This window comes from Sphaeramia orbicularis, chromosome 9 (genome assembly GCF_902148855.1).
Source record: "Sphaeramia orbicularis chromosome 9, fSphaOr1.1, whole genome shotgun sequence".
NCBI lineage: Eukaryota > Metazoa > Chordata > Actinopteri > Kurtiformes > Apogonidae > Sphaeramia > Sphaeramia orbicularis.
Genome location: NC_043965.1, coordinates 13583235 through 13602864, shown reverse-complemented (window position 1 = coordinate 13602864; position 19630 = coordinate 13583235). Strand labels below are relative to the sequence as shown.

At 40.1% G+C, this 19630-nt stretch overlaps 1 protein-coding gene across 2 annotated transcripts; it reads left to right on the top strand.

The window, feature by feature from the left end:
- The first annotated feature begins 3088 nt into the window (after positions 1–3088).
- scarb2a (scavenger receptor class B, member 2a) lies at positions 3089–19383 on the top strand. 2 transcript variants are annotated; one of them, XM_030143163.1, is made up of 13 exons: positions 3090–3616; positions 8612–8769; positions 8974–9121; positions 9450–9644; positions 10172–10263; positions 10973–11092; positions 11473–11651; positions 12829–12947; positions 13262–13335; positions 13445–13496; positions 13600–13752; positions 15201–15248; positions 15590–19383. In XM_030143163.1, exons 1-13 carry the CDS (start codon positions 3494–3496, stop codon positions 15719–15721), a joined length of 1593 nt encoding a protein of 530 aa, XP_029999023.1. In that variant the 5' UTR covers positions 3090–3493; the 3' UTR covers positions 15722–19383. The 2 variants fall into 2 exon arrangements, with proteins under 2 accessions (XP_029999024.1, XP_029999023.1); XM_030143164.1 differs by lacking the exon at positions 15201–15248 and having other exon boundaries at positions 3089–3616; positions 15590–15721.
- Positions 19384–19630: the final 247 nt, after the last annotated feature.

The following is a 19630-nucleotide window of genomic DNA, read 5'->3' as shown; positions in this document are numbered from 1 at the left end:
TCCTGCATTCTGATGATTTTTTTGTGCACCAAATTTTGCATTCTCTACATCAGTAATGACAGAAACCACAAAGTTCAGGCAGCTGGGTGACTGTAGGATAAAACTGAATATATGTAGCTGGTGTAGGTTAAGTCTGTACTTAAAATTGGTTACATCTGTGAATAACATTCCTTTTGACAATTCAACACTTCTAAATACATTCACTGATTCTTCTGGGGTTTTATTAAGCCAGGGAACAAACCCTCTTGGATCTCCCCCAGAAATTTACAGATAAGCCCAATCTTTCTACATTTAGCTGTAGGACCCAATCAGGCTACAAAAAATAAACAGGAAAAAACCTACTTTGCCCAAAAATAAATCAATATCAAGAGTGCCAAAAGCGCTGAAAAAAAGGGCCATCCAGCAGGTCAGGCCTGCATTACAGTGTGCACTGTAATGAAATAAATGGATTTTTTCTTCCTCTGCAAAGTTAATGTCAGTGCTGTTTTTCTGCTTTGTGTCACATTCTGTTTTCACACCATCTGTAGTCGCATTGAAATAGAAGTTCTACACCTCATAGTGAGGCTTTTTTGCTCCACAAAAGACAATATGACACATAGGAAGCTGAGCAACATTTAAAAGGTTCAGCATTTAGTTTCAGATTTTTATTTCTGTTTTATTTGCTGTTGCAAAATCCTGCGGGTGGTGTGTCTCGTTTATTGCTGCTAATATGTGTAATCATTGAAACACTCCTTTATCTGTGTAAAACTGACTGAAGGAAATTGTCAGGTTCAAACTGATGTCATTGGTTTGGTTCAAGATTATATTGAAATTTTTGGTGCTTTGCAACTCTGCACTGACTTTATCATCCAAGTTGTTGAGTATTGAGCTCAATAATGTTCCAGTTGGTTGTTGTTCGGGAATTGTTTTTAATCCTCTGATGTATGCAGATGATATAGTCTTAATTGCTCCGTCTGCCAAGGGCGTCCAGCAGTTCCTCAACACTTGCTCCCGGTATGACCAGTCTCATGATATTTTATTTAACTCTGATAAGTCAAAGATTATGCTGTTTGACACAAATAGTTACGATGTAAAAACTAAACTTGAGTTGAATAACCTTCTATTAGAATATGTCAAAACCAACAAGTACCTTGGACATACTGTATCTGATCATCTTAGTGATGATAATGACATTTAAACTAAGGTTAGGAGTCTTTATGGCAGGAGTAATTTTATGTCTCGCAGGTTTTATTTTTGTTCCACTACTGTTAAGAATAAATTGTTCATATCTTTTTGCTCGAATATTTATCTCTGTTACTTACGGGTTCATTTTAAACGTTGTACTCCTCACTCAGTCAGAGTTGCTTTTAACAATGCATTCCGTATTATACATGGTTTTTATCATAGCTGTAGTGCTAGTGGTATGTTCTGTTTTAATAATGTTCGCTCTTATTACCTCCGCCAAGGAGGTTATGTTTTTGTCGGCGTTGGTTTGTCTCTTTGTCTGTCTGTTTGTTAGCAAGACAACTCAAAAAGTTATGGACGGATTTGGATGAAAATATCAGGAAATGTTGATACTGGCACAAGGAACAAATGATTAAATTTTGATGGTGATCGAAGGTGGTGGTGGTGGTGGTCACTGATCTGCCTTGGCAGAGGTCTGCACTCTGTGAGTGCTTTTCTAGAAAAGACAGCGCAGACTTCCGCCAAGGCAGATCAGTGCCCCCCCCATCACCACCAAAATTGAATCATTTGTTCCTTGAGCCAGTATCAACATTTCCTGAAATTTTCAGCCAAATCCGGGTCACTGATCTCCCTTGGCTGAAGTCTGCGCTCTCCACGTGCTTCTACTTATGAGATGTTACGGAAAGCAATTTTGTATTTTACACTGAGTTTAAGTTACTCTAAAAATGTTGTGATTTTTACAATTGTTAACTCTGACTTTTATGCTGATTCTACACTTGTTAAATACTGGCACCAGCATCTTTATACTTGTTACAGAAGATAGGGTGTGTGCATGCATGTTGTTTTTATATTTATAACCCTTTTTATTATTATTTTTTTAATATTCATTATACTCTATGGACTGTAACTATTGACATGTCTGATACAAATAAATAAATGAAATGAGATGGAAAAAATCTGCGTTAGTGTGTTAATATTTAGTGGTTGTTTTCCTCTCGACGGTCATAATGCAGCCACTAATTCTTCAACATTCCTCTTGACTATAGCATCATTTAAGGCTGAAGTGGGCTTCCGCTGCAGCAGCTTCTACATCCACTTTTTGTCAGAGGAAAGCATCACTCTGCCGGTTCCCCCTTTATATGAGCCCCGCCCCGAAATCAGTCGATCAAATTCAACATCGGACTCACCAGCATCCGACCAATCAGGACGCAGCAGGGGTGGTCTCGAGACGGTGGTCCGGGAGGACGCTAGCCAATCAGAAGCCGAACTGCTCGGACAAAGCGCTCACGTCAACGATCGTTGGTTGCTTGAATGGCGCATTATTCATGTCCACGCTGTGCTTATTTAAGGAGCCGCGATGAGGCGAGATAGCGGAATCTGTGTAAAAGGAGTGTGAATCCCCGGTGTGTGCACATTTTAAAAGTGGACTGACATTAATATATAAAATTATTTATATGTTCAGACTGAATATAACTAAAGATGTCCCCTTTCATGTACTTCTACACCGGTGCGTCCATGTGCAGGAACACGCTTCTGCTGCTGCCGTTAATTCATTCATAATCTCACTAGTCTACGATGCTGTACTGCAAGCACACACATGCATCTAACTTTAGAATATGACCACACCTGGAATGCATAAATATACAATTATGAAAGTGTTGATCCAAATCTAAATCCGTCGAACAAAGAGGACGCAAGTGTGTTTATTGTGCTTTAAGTTAAATATTGTCTTATTGTTCTTCAAACTGGGACATCAGACATATAAAGCAAAGCTCCACCGGTGCTTTTTCTTGTCTTTTCTGTTCTGTCCTACACACACACACACACACACACACACACACACATATACACATAAATATACACACACACCGCCCATGCAGCCTCCAAAACGACGCTTTTCGCCTGACCGGCTTCATTAATGCGTAGAGGAAGGGGAGGAGGAGGAGGTGGACACGGTTACGTCCCGATGTGTTCAGAGCTGCCGTTTCATTTCACCGCCGCCTCTTGAGCAGCTCACACCTTCATTCATTTTCCTGAGGTGCAAGAGGATTTTTCAATTAAAGTGCCAAACGAGTATTATTATTATTTTTTTTAATTCTCCTTACGTCGGATCAAGAACCTCTTTTTTGGTCCAAGTTTTCAGCGGCTGATACAAGGAGACGCCGGATCCGAGGACGCACATTGCCTGTCCCGCACCTCCGACCTCACGCCTCTTTTTTTTTGTTTTTTTATTTTTTGTCATTTTAGACAGTTCATATCTTCGACTTCAGTGAAGTTTTTGTGTCAACCCTGAGAGGACAAGAACCCTAAAACCATCCTGCCCGGCATCATGACTCGCAGATCCTGTGCCATTTACGCCACGGGGATCGTGTGCGCTCACCTCCTGATTGTGGGGATCGCCCTGGTCGTGGCACAAGTCTTTCAAACAATGATCCACAGCCGGTTAAAAAAGGTGAGTGACTGAGAGAATGTGTTGTTCTGTGTTCACACTTCTATAATGTCCTAATATTTAAATGGGGGTTAAAAATGTCAACGTAATTTCATCTGCAGTGGTCCAAATCTTTGCGCATTCAGCAGCTTCTCAGCTCTGTTCCATCCACTCACATCATCAAACCAATGTCATATGTTTTTACATTTAGTGCTGCTGGGATTTCTGTACATTCTGCAGTGGTCATCTCTGCTGGATGGACCTTTTTCCCCTTCATATAATCCGCATGATCAGAGCTCCTGCGGCGTGTCAGTCACATTCCACGGTTGTTTGACGCTTTTTGCTGCGTTCAGACTGATGATTAAGTAGCATGTAAATCTGTTCTTATGAGTACAAGTAGAAATACCCATACCTCCCACTGTGCGACTATGGAGAGGTGAGTTCATCATGACTTAACCCCCATTTTCTTCCTTTTTTTATGATTGGTTGACATTCCTTTATGGATCTGCAGCCTCTATATCAGGGTTTAAACAGCTTAATTCCCCACTAGAACTGTAAACCCAGGAAAATATTTCATATGTTGTATTTGTCCTATGTGATGCTGCATTATCCTTATTATCTGAGCTCAATGCTGTCTTTTAAACCATGACCTGGTGACACATTTCTGTTTGATGCAACTGCTGCTGCTGGTGGTGGTGGTGGTTTGGCTCGTTTAAGAGGGTTACCCATAGTAGTAATAGTAGAAATCTTCGCCAGCAGGGTCTTTGAGTGAGAGGTGGGGGGGTGTTTGTGTGTGTGTGTGTGCAGGTCTAGAGGGAAGGGGGAAGGGAGACAGTCCTTGCCTGAGTTGACTGTGCAAGCTTTGGGAGTCCCTGACTTCCACAGGCATGGAGAGTTACAGTAAGTTTTACATTGTGGGGCTGGATGATGGATATGTGGTAGACCTCAGGCGTTCAGAAAATGAGCCACACAGTCTATAAAAAACCAGAGAAATCTGCTCTGACTTGATTGATGTCTATAAACGCAGATCGGCAAGTGAAATTAAAGATATTTGAAGATCTAAATCGTGGATAAAATTAGGTCCATATCCTGCAAAAGCATCAATCTGTCTGTATGCAATTCCCTTATTTATTTGGGGTGTTGCTTTGGAAATTATTAGTCACTTGATAATGTAGAACAAATGTGGAAAAAGTCAATCAACTTGAACAATTTTGTGACTTACTGAATCCCAGAAGGCAGCAGGGATGGGAATGGCGTAATGTCAAGATATGATACAATTCTGCAATTTTTAATACTTGCATTGCAGTAGACAGACATCATGGATGGGACGTTTGACAGATGGTTGGTATTGAATATTAAGTTTGCATTGTCAAATATAATTGCTAAAAAAATGCACCTGGAATCACCAAGATTATATTTCTGTTAGTTTAATATAAAACTCCAGATTTATTGAACCGTCATTCAGACTTTCATCATTATGTTCATGAGGATGTGATGTTGCTATATCACTTAATGTAGGCTAAATTCAAACATCCATCTATTCATCCATCCATCTACCTCTGCAGGGAAAGAGATGAAGAGGGGCTTAATAACTCCACAGTATTTGGGCCACTACCATAGAATACCTATAATATGTCGCAATGTCTGTGAAACCAAACAACAAAAATATAGATTAAAAACTGACAAATTAGCAGGAAGCAAACAAAAATACCTTTAAAAACACACAAATTAGTAAGAATTTTGTATTGATTCACTATATTGTGGTGCCACTTTGACAGAATTTGACAACTGAGATGAATCAATATGCAAAGAATGTATTGTGTTTTAGCGCAGATCAAGTTTTTACAGACACTCACTTCAAAATGTTCATTTTTGTCATTATTACAAGAATTGGTAACAAGAAAAAAAAAAATGTAGGAAATCCATTCATCTGACCTGTATGCGTAAATAACACGAATAATTTTGCCCCCATGTCACAAGAAGAGGCAATATTAAATATTCTGGTATTGTTATTTCATCCCACCCCAAGCAGGTAACATATATTTCTGATTTGGTTTATGTTTTGCTGCTACTGTTACTCTGAAGCAGAACATTTTGCAGTGCAATGAGGCATTTCAGTGCCTGTGTGTTGCTGTGGTAATTTCTGCTTTGTGCTTCAAGGTGAAATGAGAGAAAAAAAAGCTTTTCCGTTTATTTGCAGTGCTGTGTCTAAAAAGCAATGGGATGTTAGCAGTGGATGCAGTGAAGGCAGAAATATTCACCTTTTTAAGTGTTGTTTAAGTCATGAGACGTTGACTGGATGACCCACCCTGTCTGATGGGGTGGGGGGTGTTGGCAGCTGACACCATATCCACTCCCTTCACATCCCTTGCCGCTGCCTGCCCTTTAAAATAGTTTGCATTCCTCCAGCTGACATCAATCCCTGTGCTGGATGCTCTGCACTACTGATGAATCTGTGCTTTTAAAAATCCCACTCCTTTAAGTCGCCCCTTAAAGTCATTTTCCTCCTACTTAGAAAGAAGACTGAAGAAAGCAGCTCAGCAACACACTTATTTTTTTGGCCAAGTAGGGGACTCGCAAACAGCTGCCTGCCTCACTGACACCATTTCCCCTCCTTCTTGCAGTTAAATTTAGGTCTAGGTCTCATTTTCCCTCATTCTGTACCTTGGCATGGCATCCCAGCAGCAGAGACAAATTAAAAGTGTTAGTCAAAGTTCATCAGCAGGGGAGGGAAATCTGATGTGGCTAGCGATTACACAAAATGACAGCATAGCTAATCCTCTTTCGTTACAGTCTTCCCATTGAATTAGGTCTGGACATGCTGAACTGACTCCAAAACTCTACCTAATCTCACCTAATCTAACGTATGAATGTGGCTCTGCGTAATAATGATGTCAATATATCCTGGTTCTTAAGGACAGAGTTACCTCCAGGAGACAATTTCCATGAGTCTATTGAACAGGGTGTAGAGGGAAGTAGTGAAAAAGTCATGCAAGGAATTTGACAGATGTCTTGGCCTCAGGGTAGGATTTTAGCCTCATAGTATCTTGTTGTTGTTCCAAGACTGGCCTATCCTGAGCCTGTCTCCTCCAACCAGAGACATGGAAGAAAAAAAGAGGAACGCCCCATCATGCCACTCCTTCTCTTAGACATGTTTCGCAGGGGAAACCTTTCAAGGTAGTCGTGACGGATTGCACTGCAACAGATCAAGAACAAGGTCGGATTGGTAAAACACCAACATGTTGTTTTCCGCAAATGTGCTCTCTGGGCTCCTGTTCAAATTGGAAAGAATAATCAAATTGTGTTATTTTGTCATTTCATTACGACCCAGTTCACATTAAATCACCGTATTTCTTTTTATCGCACTGACACAACCTCTCCTCTTTGTCCCTCAACCCTGTTTTTGTATGTGATGGATCAAGGCTCTTCTGAGAGATAAATGATCATTAAACGAAGGCCTTTTCAAAGACCTTTGTTCAAAGTTGGCAAACGCAGCTACTCGCGCTGCCTGCAGCCACTGCCACACATTTTTCACATGCTGCAGGGAGAAAGGAAAGACAGGCCCGATGTAGAGTGGAAAACCAACAGGCCAGTTTTGAAAAGTGATAGCTACTGTAAAAGGGATCAACTATGTTAATTTCTTTTGGCTGGGTTTGAATATCTACTAGTCCATTATCACCTGACTGTCGTACTTTTACCTTGTTTCACATCAGCGCTTGACATAGGACGTATAGGACTCCTGAGAGCAACTCTTAAATACATCAACTTCCTCTTCTGAGTAAGAAGACATTCAGTGTGAAGAAGTTGCATCTGTGTAACGAGCATTGTGTGTTTTCATATTTCCTGGCTTTGGTCTGACATAGGATGCTGAAACGCATTCAAAGGACACTGTTTAATGCTTTAAGTTGAAGTTTGTTGCATGGTAAAGACTGTAACACTTATAATTGCACAACCAGATAAGTTAAATAATCACTTTCCATTATCTGAATTGAATTGAACAGACCCTCCATTTCTCCTTGTTCATTAAATCATCGTTCTTTTTGTGTAAGGTGATCAAAGAAGGTATTTTGGTTGACCTTTTAGATCTAACACGCTTTTTGTAAAGTAGCAAAGGGGGAGAGGATGCGACAAAGCCACCGAACAATCCTATACATAAGCAAACACACTTGATTGTCGGATGCTGTAAACTAAACAGGAACTGCCAGCCACACCTTAAGCTATATTTTCTCAACGGCAAGTGCTTGTGAGACCACAGAAGACAATGTATGGGCCCCTCTTGAGTGCACCTCAGCATACTCATGGGACAGAGGTTTTTCAGGAACTAACCATGAAAAAAGGCACGAAGGGAAGTGGGCCATTTTTCTCTTTGCCAGGTTTAAAAATACTTCCCAAGAATGAGGGGGGAAAAAGGTTGCTTGTTTTCCTGGACTGCGTTTCTGGTCAATAAACACCTGAGGTTTGAAGTTCTGATTGTGTAAGCTTTTCTTCACAGGTTTGTTTTCCACTTGATGTAAGTTTAGTGTTGTTCATGTTTGGACAAGTGGGAACCTGGTGACTGTCACATAGATACTACTGACTCAAATGTTCAGGTTTAGATGTTTTTCTCGTTGACATCGGGACAAATCCTGCTTTATCTTCTTGTGTTGACTTGCATATGATGATTCAGATTCATTATTCAGAATTCACCTAGTGTACTCATTGTAGTTTTGATTTGTACAGAGCCGCCATGCCGTTTTATTGCAAAATGTTGGCTTGATTCCGTGGGCTGACTTAAACCCACACTTAGATTCTTGTTCGGGCTTGCTGAGGTCAGGGTCTGTTTGCAGTTTTTGCATGTACTTTCTACCCCTCCTGTTTTTTGTTTTTTTGTGCAGCTGTGAAGGACTTTTTCTCTGCTTCCCTCTGGGTTTTTGGGGCCTTGGCCACCCACCAAAAGTGCCACTCAGATGGCACACATTCACAGAGCTCAACATTTCTCAGTCTGAAAGTATATTTTCCTTTTTTTGTTGTTGTTTATAGGAAATTACTTTGACAGAGAAGAGCCAAGTGTTTGAGTCATGGAAGAACCCACCCCCACCAGTTTACATGGAGTATTACTTCTTCAATGTGACCAATCCAGAGGTGTTTTTAGCAGGAGGCAAGGCCGCTGTCAAACAGATTGGACCATACACTTACAGGTGAGCTTTGTAATGAACACCTGGATACTTGTTGGAACAGATACCAGTTTTGTTGTTTTTTAGCTATACATTTGAGGTCTTGTTTAAATGACATCTTGCATCTGGTTCCTCTGGGTGCAATTTATTAGTACTGTGTGAAATCAAAACAAAAGACATCTGTGCAAACAAACCTGTGTAAACTTTCCATTTTCTCTCTCACAATAGAGAATACAGGCCAAGGGAAAATGTAACTTTCCTGGAGAACGGCACCAAAGTTTATGCCCTGAATCCCAAAAGTTTTGTCTTTGTGCCCGAGAAGTCAGCGGGTGACCCAACAGTCGACATTATCAGGACTGTCAACATCCCATTTGTGGTAAGTCATTATGTGCTATCATGACCTGTAGCAGCCAGAAAATCATGTCTGTCATCTCCGGGAATCATTTGTTTGGCACATGCTTTCTAATCTCTATTGAGGAAGGAACATCATCATTCCACAAACACACTCCCAGCCATTGTCTTCGATGTGCTGTTATGACATTTTGATATCTAAAGCATGTAAAACGGTCACTCAGGTGGTCATCAGAATCAGACCAGCCCAAACATTCTTTAACCAAATCAATTGGATTGCGTCTTATGGGAGTATTCTCACCCTTTGCCTCCTTTCCTCTCCCTCTTCTTCAATTGTCTGATTTCCTCCCTAGGCGGTGATGAGTGAGCTGAATTCCTACTCCTTTTTCCTGCGAACTCTGGTTTCAATGTACATGAACAGCTTGGGTATTGATATATTCATGACCCGCACTGTCCACGAGGTCCTGTGGGGCTTCAAAGACCCTCTACTAACCAAGTTGCACTCCATGAGGCCTGAAGTGGATGAATACTTTGGCCTGATGTGGAAGGTAAGACAAACACTGACACTGCAAATTTTACACAAATGGAAATGCTTGGAAGAGCAGCATTGCATAAGTTACTATAGGGCAAAGCCCCGAAGAACACGTCTTGCATGAGTGACAAAGCAGTTGTCAGGGGTTACCTAAACAAAAAACAAGAGGAAGCCTGAGAGAAGGAACATGTAAGAGAAGTGAGATTTGCCACATGCTGATGGAAGATGCTTATACTTCCTGTTTATCTGTCGCCATAATGTCTGCAGCTTGGCACGAGTGGTGACAACACATGTCTTGTGATCTGGAGGATTTCATCTTAGTTCAGAATGCTAAAACATCAGACTGCCTTTTTTTCTCATGAGAAAACCCAGTAACTCTCAAATTTCCCCCCTCTTTTATCACGCATAATAGTATTATCTGCAGGGAAACTACAACACAAAGTAACTCCATAACTGTTTTTCATGCATCTTCATCAGCAAATACACCGTTTCTGGTTTAGTGGCTCTTTGCTCAGTGTCTCTGTGTCTATTTTCTGTTTTCAGAAAAATGGTACCCATGAAGGAGAGTTTGTGTTCCACACCGGTGAGGAGAACTACTTGGATTATGGCAAAATCGACACATGGAATGGCCTGAGGTAATGAATCACATAGAACCGTACCATACAGGTTGAGATAGAATTATATGACTGTCTGCAATTTTCCATAGAAATTCAATAGAATAGCCTTTGAATATGACATTTTTAATCTTGTGTTGTTGGAATATTAATAGTTTCTAGATTGTCTAACATCATCAGATGTTCTTATTTTACACACTACCATGAAAACTTTTGTAATCATTAAACTAAAATTTGTAAAGCAAACATATAATGTGTGTATTTCCAAATACCTGCATCATATTTGCACACAGCAGCCCCATTTCTTATGACAAGTGTCCACTTTTCTATTTTGTTACTCTGGTCCAGTAATTACTTCCTACACTGTGTTAAAAAAACAAAACAAAACAAAAAACCCAAAACAGATCTTTCCTTTTTCCCGCCTTCAAAGTTTTAGGAAATGTTTTCTCATCTGCCTCCATTTCCTTCCATCTTATGATAGTCACATTTACTATATTATGCAACTTGTACCTGAATGTTCAGAGGGGAAAGACATTGCTCCCTGGATTTTGGACGAGCAGGATTGCAAAACAAATGTTTGAATATCGGAAATTAGTTTGCACTTAAAATGTTATCAGCTTGTGCAGGTAGATTCCAGTTTGTAGTTGGACAAAAGCACTAACTTCTTCCTCTGATTCTTTCTCATATCTTTATTCTTTTTTTTTTTTTCTTTTTTTTAACAAAATAATAGGGAGATGTCATGGTGGTCATCCAATCTGAGCAACATGATCAATGGTACAGACGGTGCAGTCTTCCACCCTCTAATTAACAGGAAAGAGCGGCTGTACATCTTTGCTGCTGATCTGTGCAGGTATTCATTCACGTGTTCCTACGTGGGGTTTTCTGTTTGTTTATAGGCAATGCATTCTGGTAGGGCAAAGAACAGTAAGTCCAAGTAAGTGGATGATGAGTCCCATGTGATGTTCATAAACCCACAGATACGGTCAGAGTAATTACAACTTCTGATAAGTCACAGGAATGTTGTTGAGGAAAAGTCAGGTTTTTCAGGGATAGTTATGTCATATTTTACTTGTTACTGTTTACTTTAGAGTCTTAATTGGATAGCAGATAAAGAATAGTAATTTCCGTGGTCTTGAAGAAGTCGTAGTAAAAACACAAGGACTCTTGACAGTATTTGAAGCTTTTGTTGCTGTATGAGTCCCTAATCGAGGCCCTCTTTTCTCTGTGTAGATCTATTCATTTGGAATATGTGGAAGACGTGGAGGTGAAAGGCATCCAGGCGTACCGCTTCGCCCCACCAAACGACGTCCTCCAGAGCCCCAAAGTCAATCCCTATAACGAGGGCTTCTGTGTGCCAGCTGGAGACTGTCTCGGCACCGGGGTGCTTAAAGTCAGCGTTTGTCGAGAAGGTAGGAGGACCACCTGACCCCTCCCCACACTCACTTGCTCTAACCCCTTTAGCTGCCAGTGTATGACCCATTTACCACTTCCCTCTGAGACTGGCCACATGACCATTACCCCTTTTCTGCCCCCTGAAAAATGGCCTTTCAGTCATCAACCACGTTCCCTGCCTGGAATCTGGCATTCCCGCTGTTTGAGCATGTCACATTTTGCTCAATACATGGTTCAATGATTAACTGAGTTAACTGTGCAGTGGCCATTGAGATATTTTATAGTGGTCATTGAGTGCACTGTGATTGCACTGATAAGCTCCATGAAGTGTAGTATCTCTGTACATATATGCTACTGTAGCCACACCATCTCCCTGTTTTATTTGACTTGCATGCAGAGTATTTATATTATTTTGTGGCTTTGTTCATAATATGCCATCACTCTGTAAACAAAACATTCACTGAGTATGTGGGGAAGCTGAGGTGATACTAAAAACAACAGCAGTAAAAGCTAACTGTGGTTAACACCAACTCCTTTCATTCATATTAAGCAGTCCAACATGATTGGAAGGATTATATTGTGATGCTTTACTTAAAACCAATCAGACAAGACCTTTGCGTCATGTGCTTACAGTAATTCTGAAACTGCCTGTGGTGGTTACAGGAATCCTTGAACCAAGTCAAGTGGTTTAAACCCTATCAGTGTGTCTTTTTCCTGTGTATCACGCTACATAGAAATGACAAAACTGAAGATCTTTATTACGGATCAAAAGTTTTAATTAAAGATCTGCTGTTGCGGTTTAGTGAAAAAGGGGAAAAAATCTTATTAGAGTCACATGACAGTTTTTAATGTGAGTTTGAACAATGGCAGCAGTAATTTAGACTCGTAGTCGTATTTGTGAGACTCCGTGTTGTTTGAATTGGTGTTCAGAATAGTGCTGCATAGTGCAGAGGCAGTATTAAGCACTCATTCAGGAAATGACAAAAGAGCAAATCAGAGGAGGATGTTTGTGCTTACCTTCTTAAACTAGAACACTTAGCCTTGAGTTATCTGCTGCTTTATATCAATAATATCCTTGTATCTTGGCACAAATACTCAATACAGCTTTTATCTTTCCGTACCCTTTAATCTGTTTTCAGTCCTTGTTGACTCATCCAGTGACTCATGTGTTTCTGACTTTTTCTTCACGCAAAGGTGCTCCCATCGTGGTGTCGTTCCCTCACTTTTATCAGGCAGACCCTGAGTACATCAATGCAATTGATGGACTCAACCCCAACAAAGAAGAACATGAGACTTATCTGGATCTACAGCCGGTATGACTTGTGCTCTTAATTATCACCTCAGATTAGAAGGATATGAGAGGAATGTGTCATTCTGTTCCTTTATTGCTGTCTTATCTAAATGACATGAGTTGCTTAAATTAGGTTTTATGGTGTTTGGCCCTTTTCTGTTTGTTGTTTTGTTGTAGAAGTAGAGCAATGAGATTACAATCCTTACAGGTTGCCATTTTATAGTTGTCAATCAATACTACACTTAAATTTTTCACTTAATACATTTTGTATACAGTTAAAATACAACCAACTGAAAAGATACTGTTTGATGTATTTTTTTGTTTTTTGTGTTTTAGACCACTGGCGTTCCCATTCGTGCCTGCAAGAGAGCGCAGCTTAATATCATTTTGAAGAGGGTAAATGGATTCCCGTAAGTTGACCTTTGTTGAACTGGCCCACATTGCTGTTGGCACACAGTCCTGATTTCAGCCACATGTTGCGTTTGCTGTCCTCTCTGACCTTGTCTTCTCTACTTCCAGCAAAACCAAGCACATCAACGAAACCATTTTCCCAATCATGTTTGTCAATGAGGTGAGGCCGCCCTTTTTTTTTTTTAATAACTGTATGAAACAAAACCCTTTCTGAAGACTGTTAGAGAAATGAAACTCAATACTGAAACATTTCTCTGTCCTAGACGGCGATTATTGATGATGATTCAGCATCTCAGATGAGGACGTTGCTCTTAATTGTGACCCTTGTGTCAAACTTCCCCTTGCTCATTGTGGGCATGGGTATCATTCTCCTGCTGGTCCTTGTCGTTTTGTTCTGCCGAAACCGCCAGAAGAAGGTAGGAAACACCCCTGTCTGGATGTGGACGTGTGTGTAGACCATATTAATATAATGAATTAATATATTAATCCAGTTACCCTTTTGTGAAAAGTGTGCACCACCCACTTACATTAGCTCACAGTGTGACTGAAACCTAGATTAATGATAGACATTTGTCATGTGTTACCTTAATAGCTACATTTTTTTTTAGTTGTTTGACCAGGTTTTTGCATGGGGAACAAATTTCTGTATTAACCTCACAGAGCTGCTGCAGTTTAACCCCGAGCTATGCGCATGTTATAACACATTGCATGATTTCTAAGCTGCAAAGCCAGCATGAACAGTTTCCCACGATACTAGGTGAAATTGTTTTGTTTTTTTCTTGCTCAATGTTTGTCTAACAGCTGTTGCATCTTTGGTAAATTGATAAGTCTTTGTCTTTAGGAGCTTAGTCTCCTTTTTTAATCTGTTCAGTGTTTGTGCTGGATGTCAAGAAAATGGTATTAAAGTGCACTGAACGACAGTAGACCTGAGAATGATATATAGCACATGTTCGTCTCTTATCAACGGTTATCTAGCACTGTTTATCTAAACTCTAGTGTCCTAAGGTTACTGAAGTTTAGGTCATTCATTGTCCTGAGAGCAGCCTGCAAGAATTGGCTGAATATCACATTTTTTCATTTATTAGGTTTATTGTTTGGAGTTTGATGAAAGGATCGATACCACTCACATCTTACAGAAATAGCAGGAATTCACTGTCTTAACTCTGCCTCAAATAAGCAACAAGTAAAGAATGCACATTCATGTGTGGTCGTATCATTTTTAGATAAACAAAACCTGCGTGTCAACGTGTCACATTCTGGGTTGAACTGACATTTTTTTGGTTGGGTGTAGTCACATTTTGAAGCCTTAGGCCACCCAACATTGACAGTGTAACCTAACATAGAAATATGAGAGTGGTATCTATCTTGGTAGCTAACTCTTGGCAAGATATCCCAAAATATCACATTTTGAATACAGAGTGTACTCCTATATCTTAGCATGTATAGATCTGTAGGTTAGATTTGCAAATGCTTTTGTGCTTGTGTGAAGTTTGTTTTGGAGTACAGCATTGTTAGTCAGTCTGATGTTAGCTAACTCCCTTTCTATATTAAGTAGTGTTGATGCTGTAGAGGAGCAGAGGAAAGACATTGAAGGCCTCCAAAATGTAAAACCACCCCAAGACATCTATCTATGAACAACCTTTTGTTATTAATTGAGGCATCTCAGACAACTGCCAGCTCAGAAATGGAGTTAGCCAACACCAGAGACATCTTGTTCTCAGCACAAACTTCACAAACGAAGACACATTCAACTTTTTAAGAGAAACAAAATGGGGAAAAATGCTTAATTGCAATGTAAAGTGTTGTATTAACCATGTCCTAATTTTAATTTTCTTTAACCCCCCCTTTTTCCTTTCTGTTTTAGAACGAAGTAAAACGTATTGATTTTACTGAAGCTTTTCATTCTTTTACTGTAAGTCTTCATTTTTGCCTTGTTTGCTGTTCTCTTTTTAATTTGTCTCTCATTATCATCATTTTTAATTATCTTTTATGGGATGTAATATTTCTTTTAATTCTCACCTCGCAGTGTAATTGGTTTCATTATTTTTAAGTTGGTGTTTTTATTTATTTTTAATTTGTGGTGGTTTTTATTGTAACTGGTGCGTATTTAGATTGACATATACATTTCAGTCAAAACATTGATTCCCATTTTAATGTCAGTGTGGCTTGTACAACAGTGTGCCATTACTTTGGATTGTCCTTCCACTCCAGTGGTCTTTCTAACCTTCTGTGTTCCTGACTCTTCCTGTCCAGACGGCGAAAGATGAAACGGCCTACACTCAGGTCAGCGACAAACCCGATGGGCCGCCAGAAACGCCGGCCAACCAGCCAATGAAAAACGGCTCTTACATTGCAATGTCTCCAGTGGAGGCCCAGAAGTGTTGATCGAGGATCCCTCCCCGTCTTTTGGAGCTCAGGAAGGAGGACTGAAGGAGCAGTTCAGGGGGGGTTACATGACCACTGGTGGGAATTTTACAAAGTGGGCTCAATTTGTCTTTTTTCCTGGGCGGGGGAAGGGGTGGGACACAAACCCCGGGTAATGTTTAGTCAAATACGACTTTGCTCCTCTCACTGAGCCCTCTTACGGCTGTCCTCTACTCTACCTGCTGAGCATGGCCTTCACTGCCTGCCGTACTGCAACACGACAAACCCCACCCACACTCTGTTCCTCATTTCGGTCCTGGTGGGCCCCAAGACGAAAGGACACCGGGTGGGGCTCGGCCAGGACAAGCCTTTTTCTGTATCTTTTTTCTGAGGGAACATGGTAGCATAGGCGTCACCGCTGCGCACAGATGCATGGTCTTCTGAGCAGAAGAATATGGCTCAAAGCGAGTTTAGTATTAACTTGAATCACATCGGGTGTTACAGTCGTATTCCAGCTGCAGGGAACTGGCAGTTCAACCCGGCAGATTAAGAAAGCCCTTTAGACTGAATCCTTAAGAACCCCCTCCTCCTCTTCTTCTTGTGCGTCTGAGCTCCTGAGCTTTGAAGATAAAATGGTTTTACTAACAAAGGTGAATTTAGTATATCCTTTTGTAAGAAAAAGTGAAAACGGACTGAGCCAAACTATTTATAGGATTCTTTGCCTTCTCTCCTAAGGTGAATTAGTACACACCCAAACACTGCACTTGGTATTCCAGTAGTGAAAGAGTGTGCACCTTTATCTTACACTTCCGTGTCCTGCTTTGATGGACAATGGGTAACTATTTTTCTTGATGCAGGCACAGTTTAGTGTAACACCTGGAAACTCGTGATTTAGATTCCACGCTCTCCTTTTTGTTTTTCTTTCATCGACACCTTGTACCAGAACACTAGCTAAACAGATAATCAGAGCTTCATTTCATTAGACAAGGCAATTAGTGGCTAGTTTAAAACAGGAGCTTCACAAAGTTGCACCTTGTTTTAGGCTTCACCACATTCAAAACGGAAAGTCAAAAAAAAAAAAAAAAAACACCCACAGAACTTACAAGGGAGACTTGAACCTACTTTCTGCCTTATAATGGTTCAGTATGTTTTGCGCGGTTGAACATTGCTCAAATAAGCTGGAAATCTCTTTGTTGGCATTGTACATACTGTATGTAAAGGGGAACATGTTGAGATACCTCTGACCAAATCCAGCAAGCAGTCCTCTTAGGTGTGCTGATAAGACACTAACTTCGCTATGGTGTCCACCGCTCCTGCACGTCTATACTGTTACTTAGACAAAGCACAATTTGGATTGCTAAAACCAGTCCTTGTATAAGGCTACCAGGTTTTTTTTTTTTGTCCTTTTTACTGTATGTGAATTTACAGCTGACCTATCAAAGACTCTGTCAAGTGCCGTGGCTGTTAAAAATGAAGCGCCGCCGCCACTGTGCATGTGCGGCTGTCTTTCGGTTTGCCTAAGATCTGATCAAGGTATTCAAGGCAAACACAGTACACAGTGCTTGAATCACTGTTTTGTCTTACATTTCATGTTTGTGTTTTCCTTTTTTTTCTGTCCGCCACACTTGTCTCGTCACATGTCAAAGCCCACTGGTGGTCACCACTGGAAGGTGAATTAAGGCCATAATACTGTTGAAAATTCCCTGCACTTTGCCTGGAAATTGTGCCCTGTGTATTTTCATTGTTATATGTTTTTTTGTCCTTTGTCCATTTCAATGCAGGTGGTCCATGTGTACTGTTCATTTCACTAGTTTGTCCAGGCTAGTATTGATTTATGAAGGATGTGGTTGCAAATGGACAACAAACATCCACGCCTCTGTGTTACTTGCTTTTCAGCACATGGAGTGTCTTCTTTTGATATACTTTTGTATGTGTTATTGCTGCTAAAAATGCCATAACTTATGGACTTGTATTTGTATATGGGTATCTACCATAACCTGCTCGTATTCGGATTCAGGTTGGAAAACAAAGGCTTTTATCCGCCTCCTCAAAGTCTTACATTTCAACGGATTTCTGGTGTTTTGCCAACCATTTTGACACCTGTGAATACCTGAGCACAAGATACAAAGCCCAAAGCTTGCTGCCATTTATTGGAATTAGCAGTCACAGTAATCTCGAGCAACATTTTTCTAAGTCAGCCATCACATTTTAAAACATTAATTTCACCGTTAGCAGTTTATCTGATCATATCATAGGTGTGTTTCGGGTTTATTATCGCAGGAGGTGTCCAAAAAGGACGAGCCGCTTTAGCACCGTTAAGGTTTGAGAACTGGACGTGTTCAGTCTGGCAGTAATGTGGTGGGAGATATTTTTTTTTATCAAAAAAATTTCACTGAAGGCCTTGTGCAAACTCAGTCTGTTTTCCACCTTCTTGACTTGAACCTTAGACCTTAATCCTGAAAGTTGCATGCATGTGTTGCCTGTACAACGTCTGTTAAAACAAGACGTACACACGAAATGTCTCTGACTTCCCCTCCACTGACCTTTTTGAGTACGATCCTTGAAATCCACTGGCTCGTCCCGGCTTGACCAAAGATGACCCATATAGATCTTACCCCCTCGGCGCCATGTTTACTCTCCTCTGCGATAACGGCCGTGCCACAAACCACCGCCACCAACCTTTACTAATTGTGCCACCACGTATGTGAAGTATTTGCAACAGTGTTGTGTAAAGTCATGTATGTACAGTATGTGCCTTTTACATCAAGGCAAAATAACAACAAAAAAACAAATCACTGTTGGTAGTTTTTGATGGGTATTGCTTTTATTTCACCCAGTGCAAGAGCATACAAAAGTAATCAATGCTCTTTATGGGCATAAGAATCTCAGTATTATATAAGACAAAGCAATACAGAGTTATGTAAAATAAATAGTGGATGTTTTTGGGGCCACACGATATTTATGTTAAATTTTTTTTTTCCTGAACTTGTGATTTTGTTAGTTTCACTTGATCAAGTATTTCTTTTTTTCTTTAGTGTGAATTAGTCCTTTTGTAAAACTGCTGATGATAAAGCACATTTCATTTTTGTTCATTTCAATGAAAATACAAAAAAGATGGACCAGTATGTCACACTGGGAACAGTCAGTCCTGTAAAATGTCTGTAAGAGTGTTCATGAATGGTTGGAGACTTTGGTGTTTGTAATGGATGAGTATGAAAACGTGTTGTATTTGTGGAACCAATGCACCATTTCTGGAAAACTGGAGTGGAAACTTTTTTTTTTTTTTTTAATTTGGAAGGCTGATTATCTTGATGACTGATAAAAGTAAAGCAAACATGCTGTGTGAAATATCTAGATGAATGAAGCCCTCCTTCAGGGATGAGCACTAGTGCCATACCATCCTGTATGAATTTGCCATTTGCTCTTTCGGTGTATTAACCACCACCTCCCCATTTACGGTGTTCTGAAATCACTAACAGACATTTCGTCTTGAGATATACTAATTTGTTTTGCTGCTGAAAATGACAATCCCCCTTGTCATGTTAGGTGCAAAATGATTTCAAAGTAATATCCATTTTTAGTTTTGATAATTTACACTGCACAGATGTTTCTACAGTGCTTTTGTAAACATTTCTAGTGTATTTGCAAAAAAAAATAAAAGTTGCAATTAAGTGCAAAGATCACATCAAGTGTCGTCTGTGTCTGTGAGATTACTGTGTTGTCCTTTATAACATTTATGTTTCATACTAGTATAGATCTGAATATTACACAATTGTGACAAAATAACACTTACTTTACTTTGAGAGGATGTCTTTTACTATTTATCAAAGTAAAAAAAATACTCTAGTTTGGTTCCAGAGGTTTAGTATTTAAGAAAACTTACATTGTGCTAAAATCCAGGTGAAATAGTATTAAACGTGTTAATTGAGT

What these genes read in the sequence shown, in the direction of transcription:
- scarb2a (XM_030143163.1), top strand. Translation starts at nt 3,494, where the DNA reads ATGACTCGCAGATCCTGTGCCATTTACGCCACGGGGATCGTGTGCGCT. An exon ending in TCCACAGCCGGTTAAAAAAG is followed by an intron (nt 3,617 to 8,611) that starts GTGAGTGACTGA and finishes TGTTGTTTATAG; the next exon opens with GAAATTACTTTGACAGAGAA. An exon ending in CTTATCTGGATCTACAGCCG is followed by an intron (nt 12,948 to 13,261) that starts GTATGACTTGTG and finishes TTTGTGTTTTAG; the next exon opens with ACCACTGGCGTTCCCATTCG.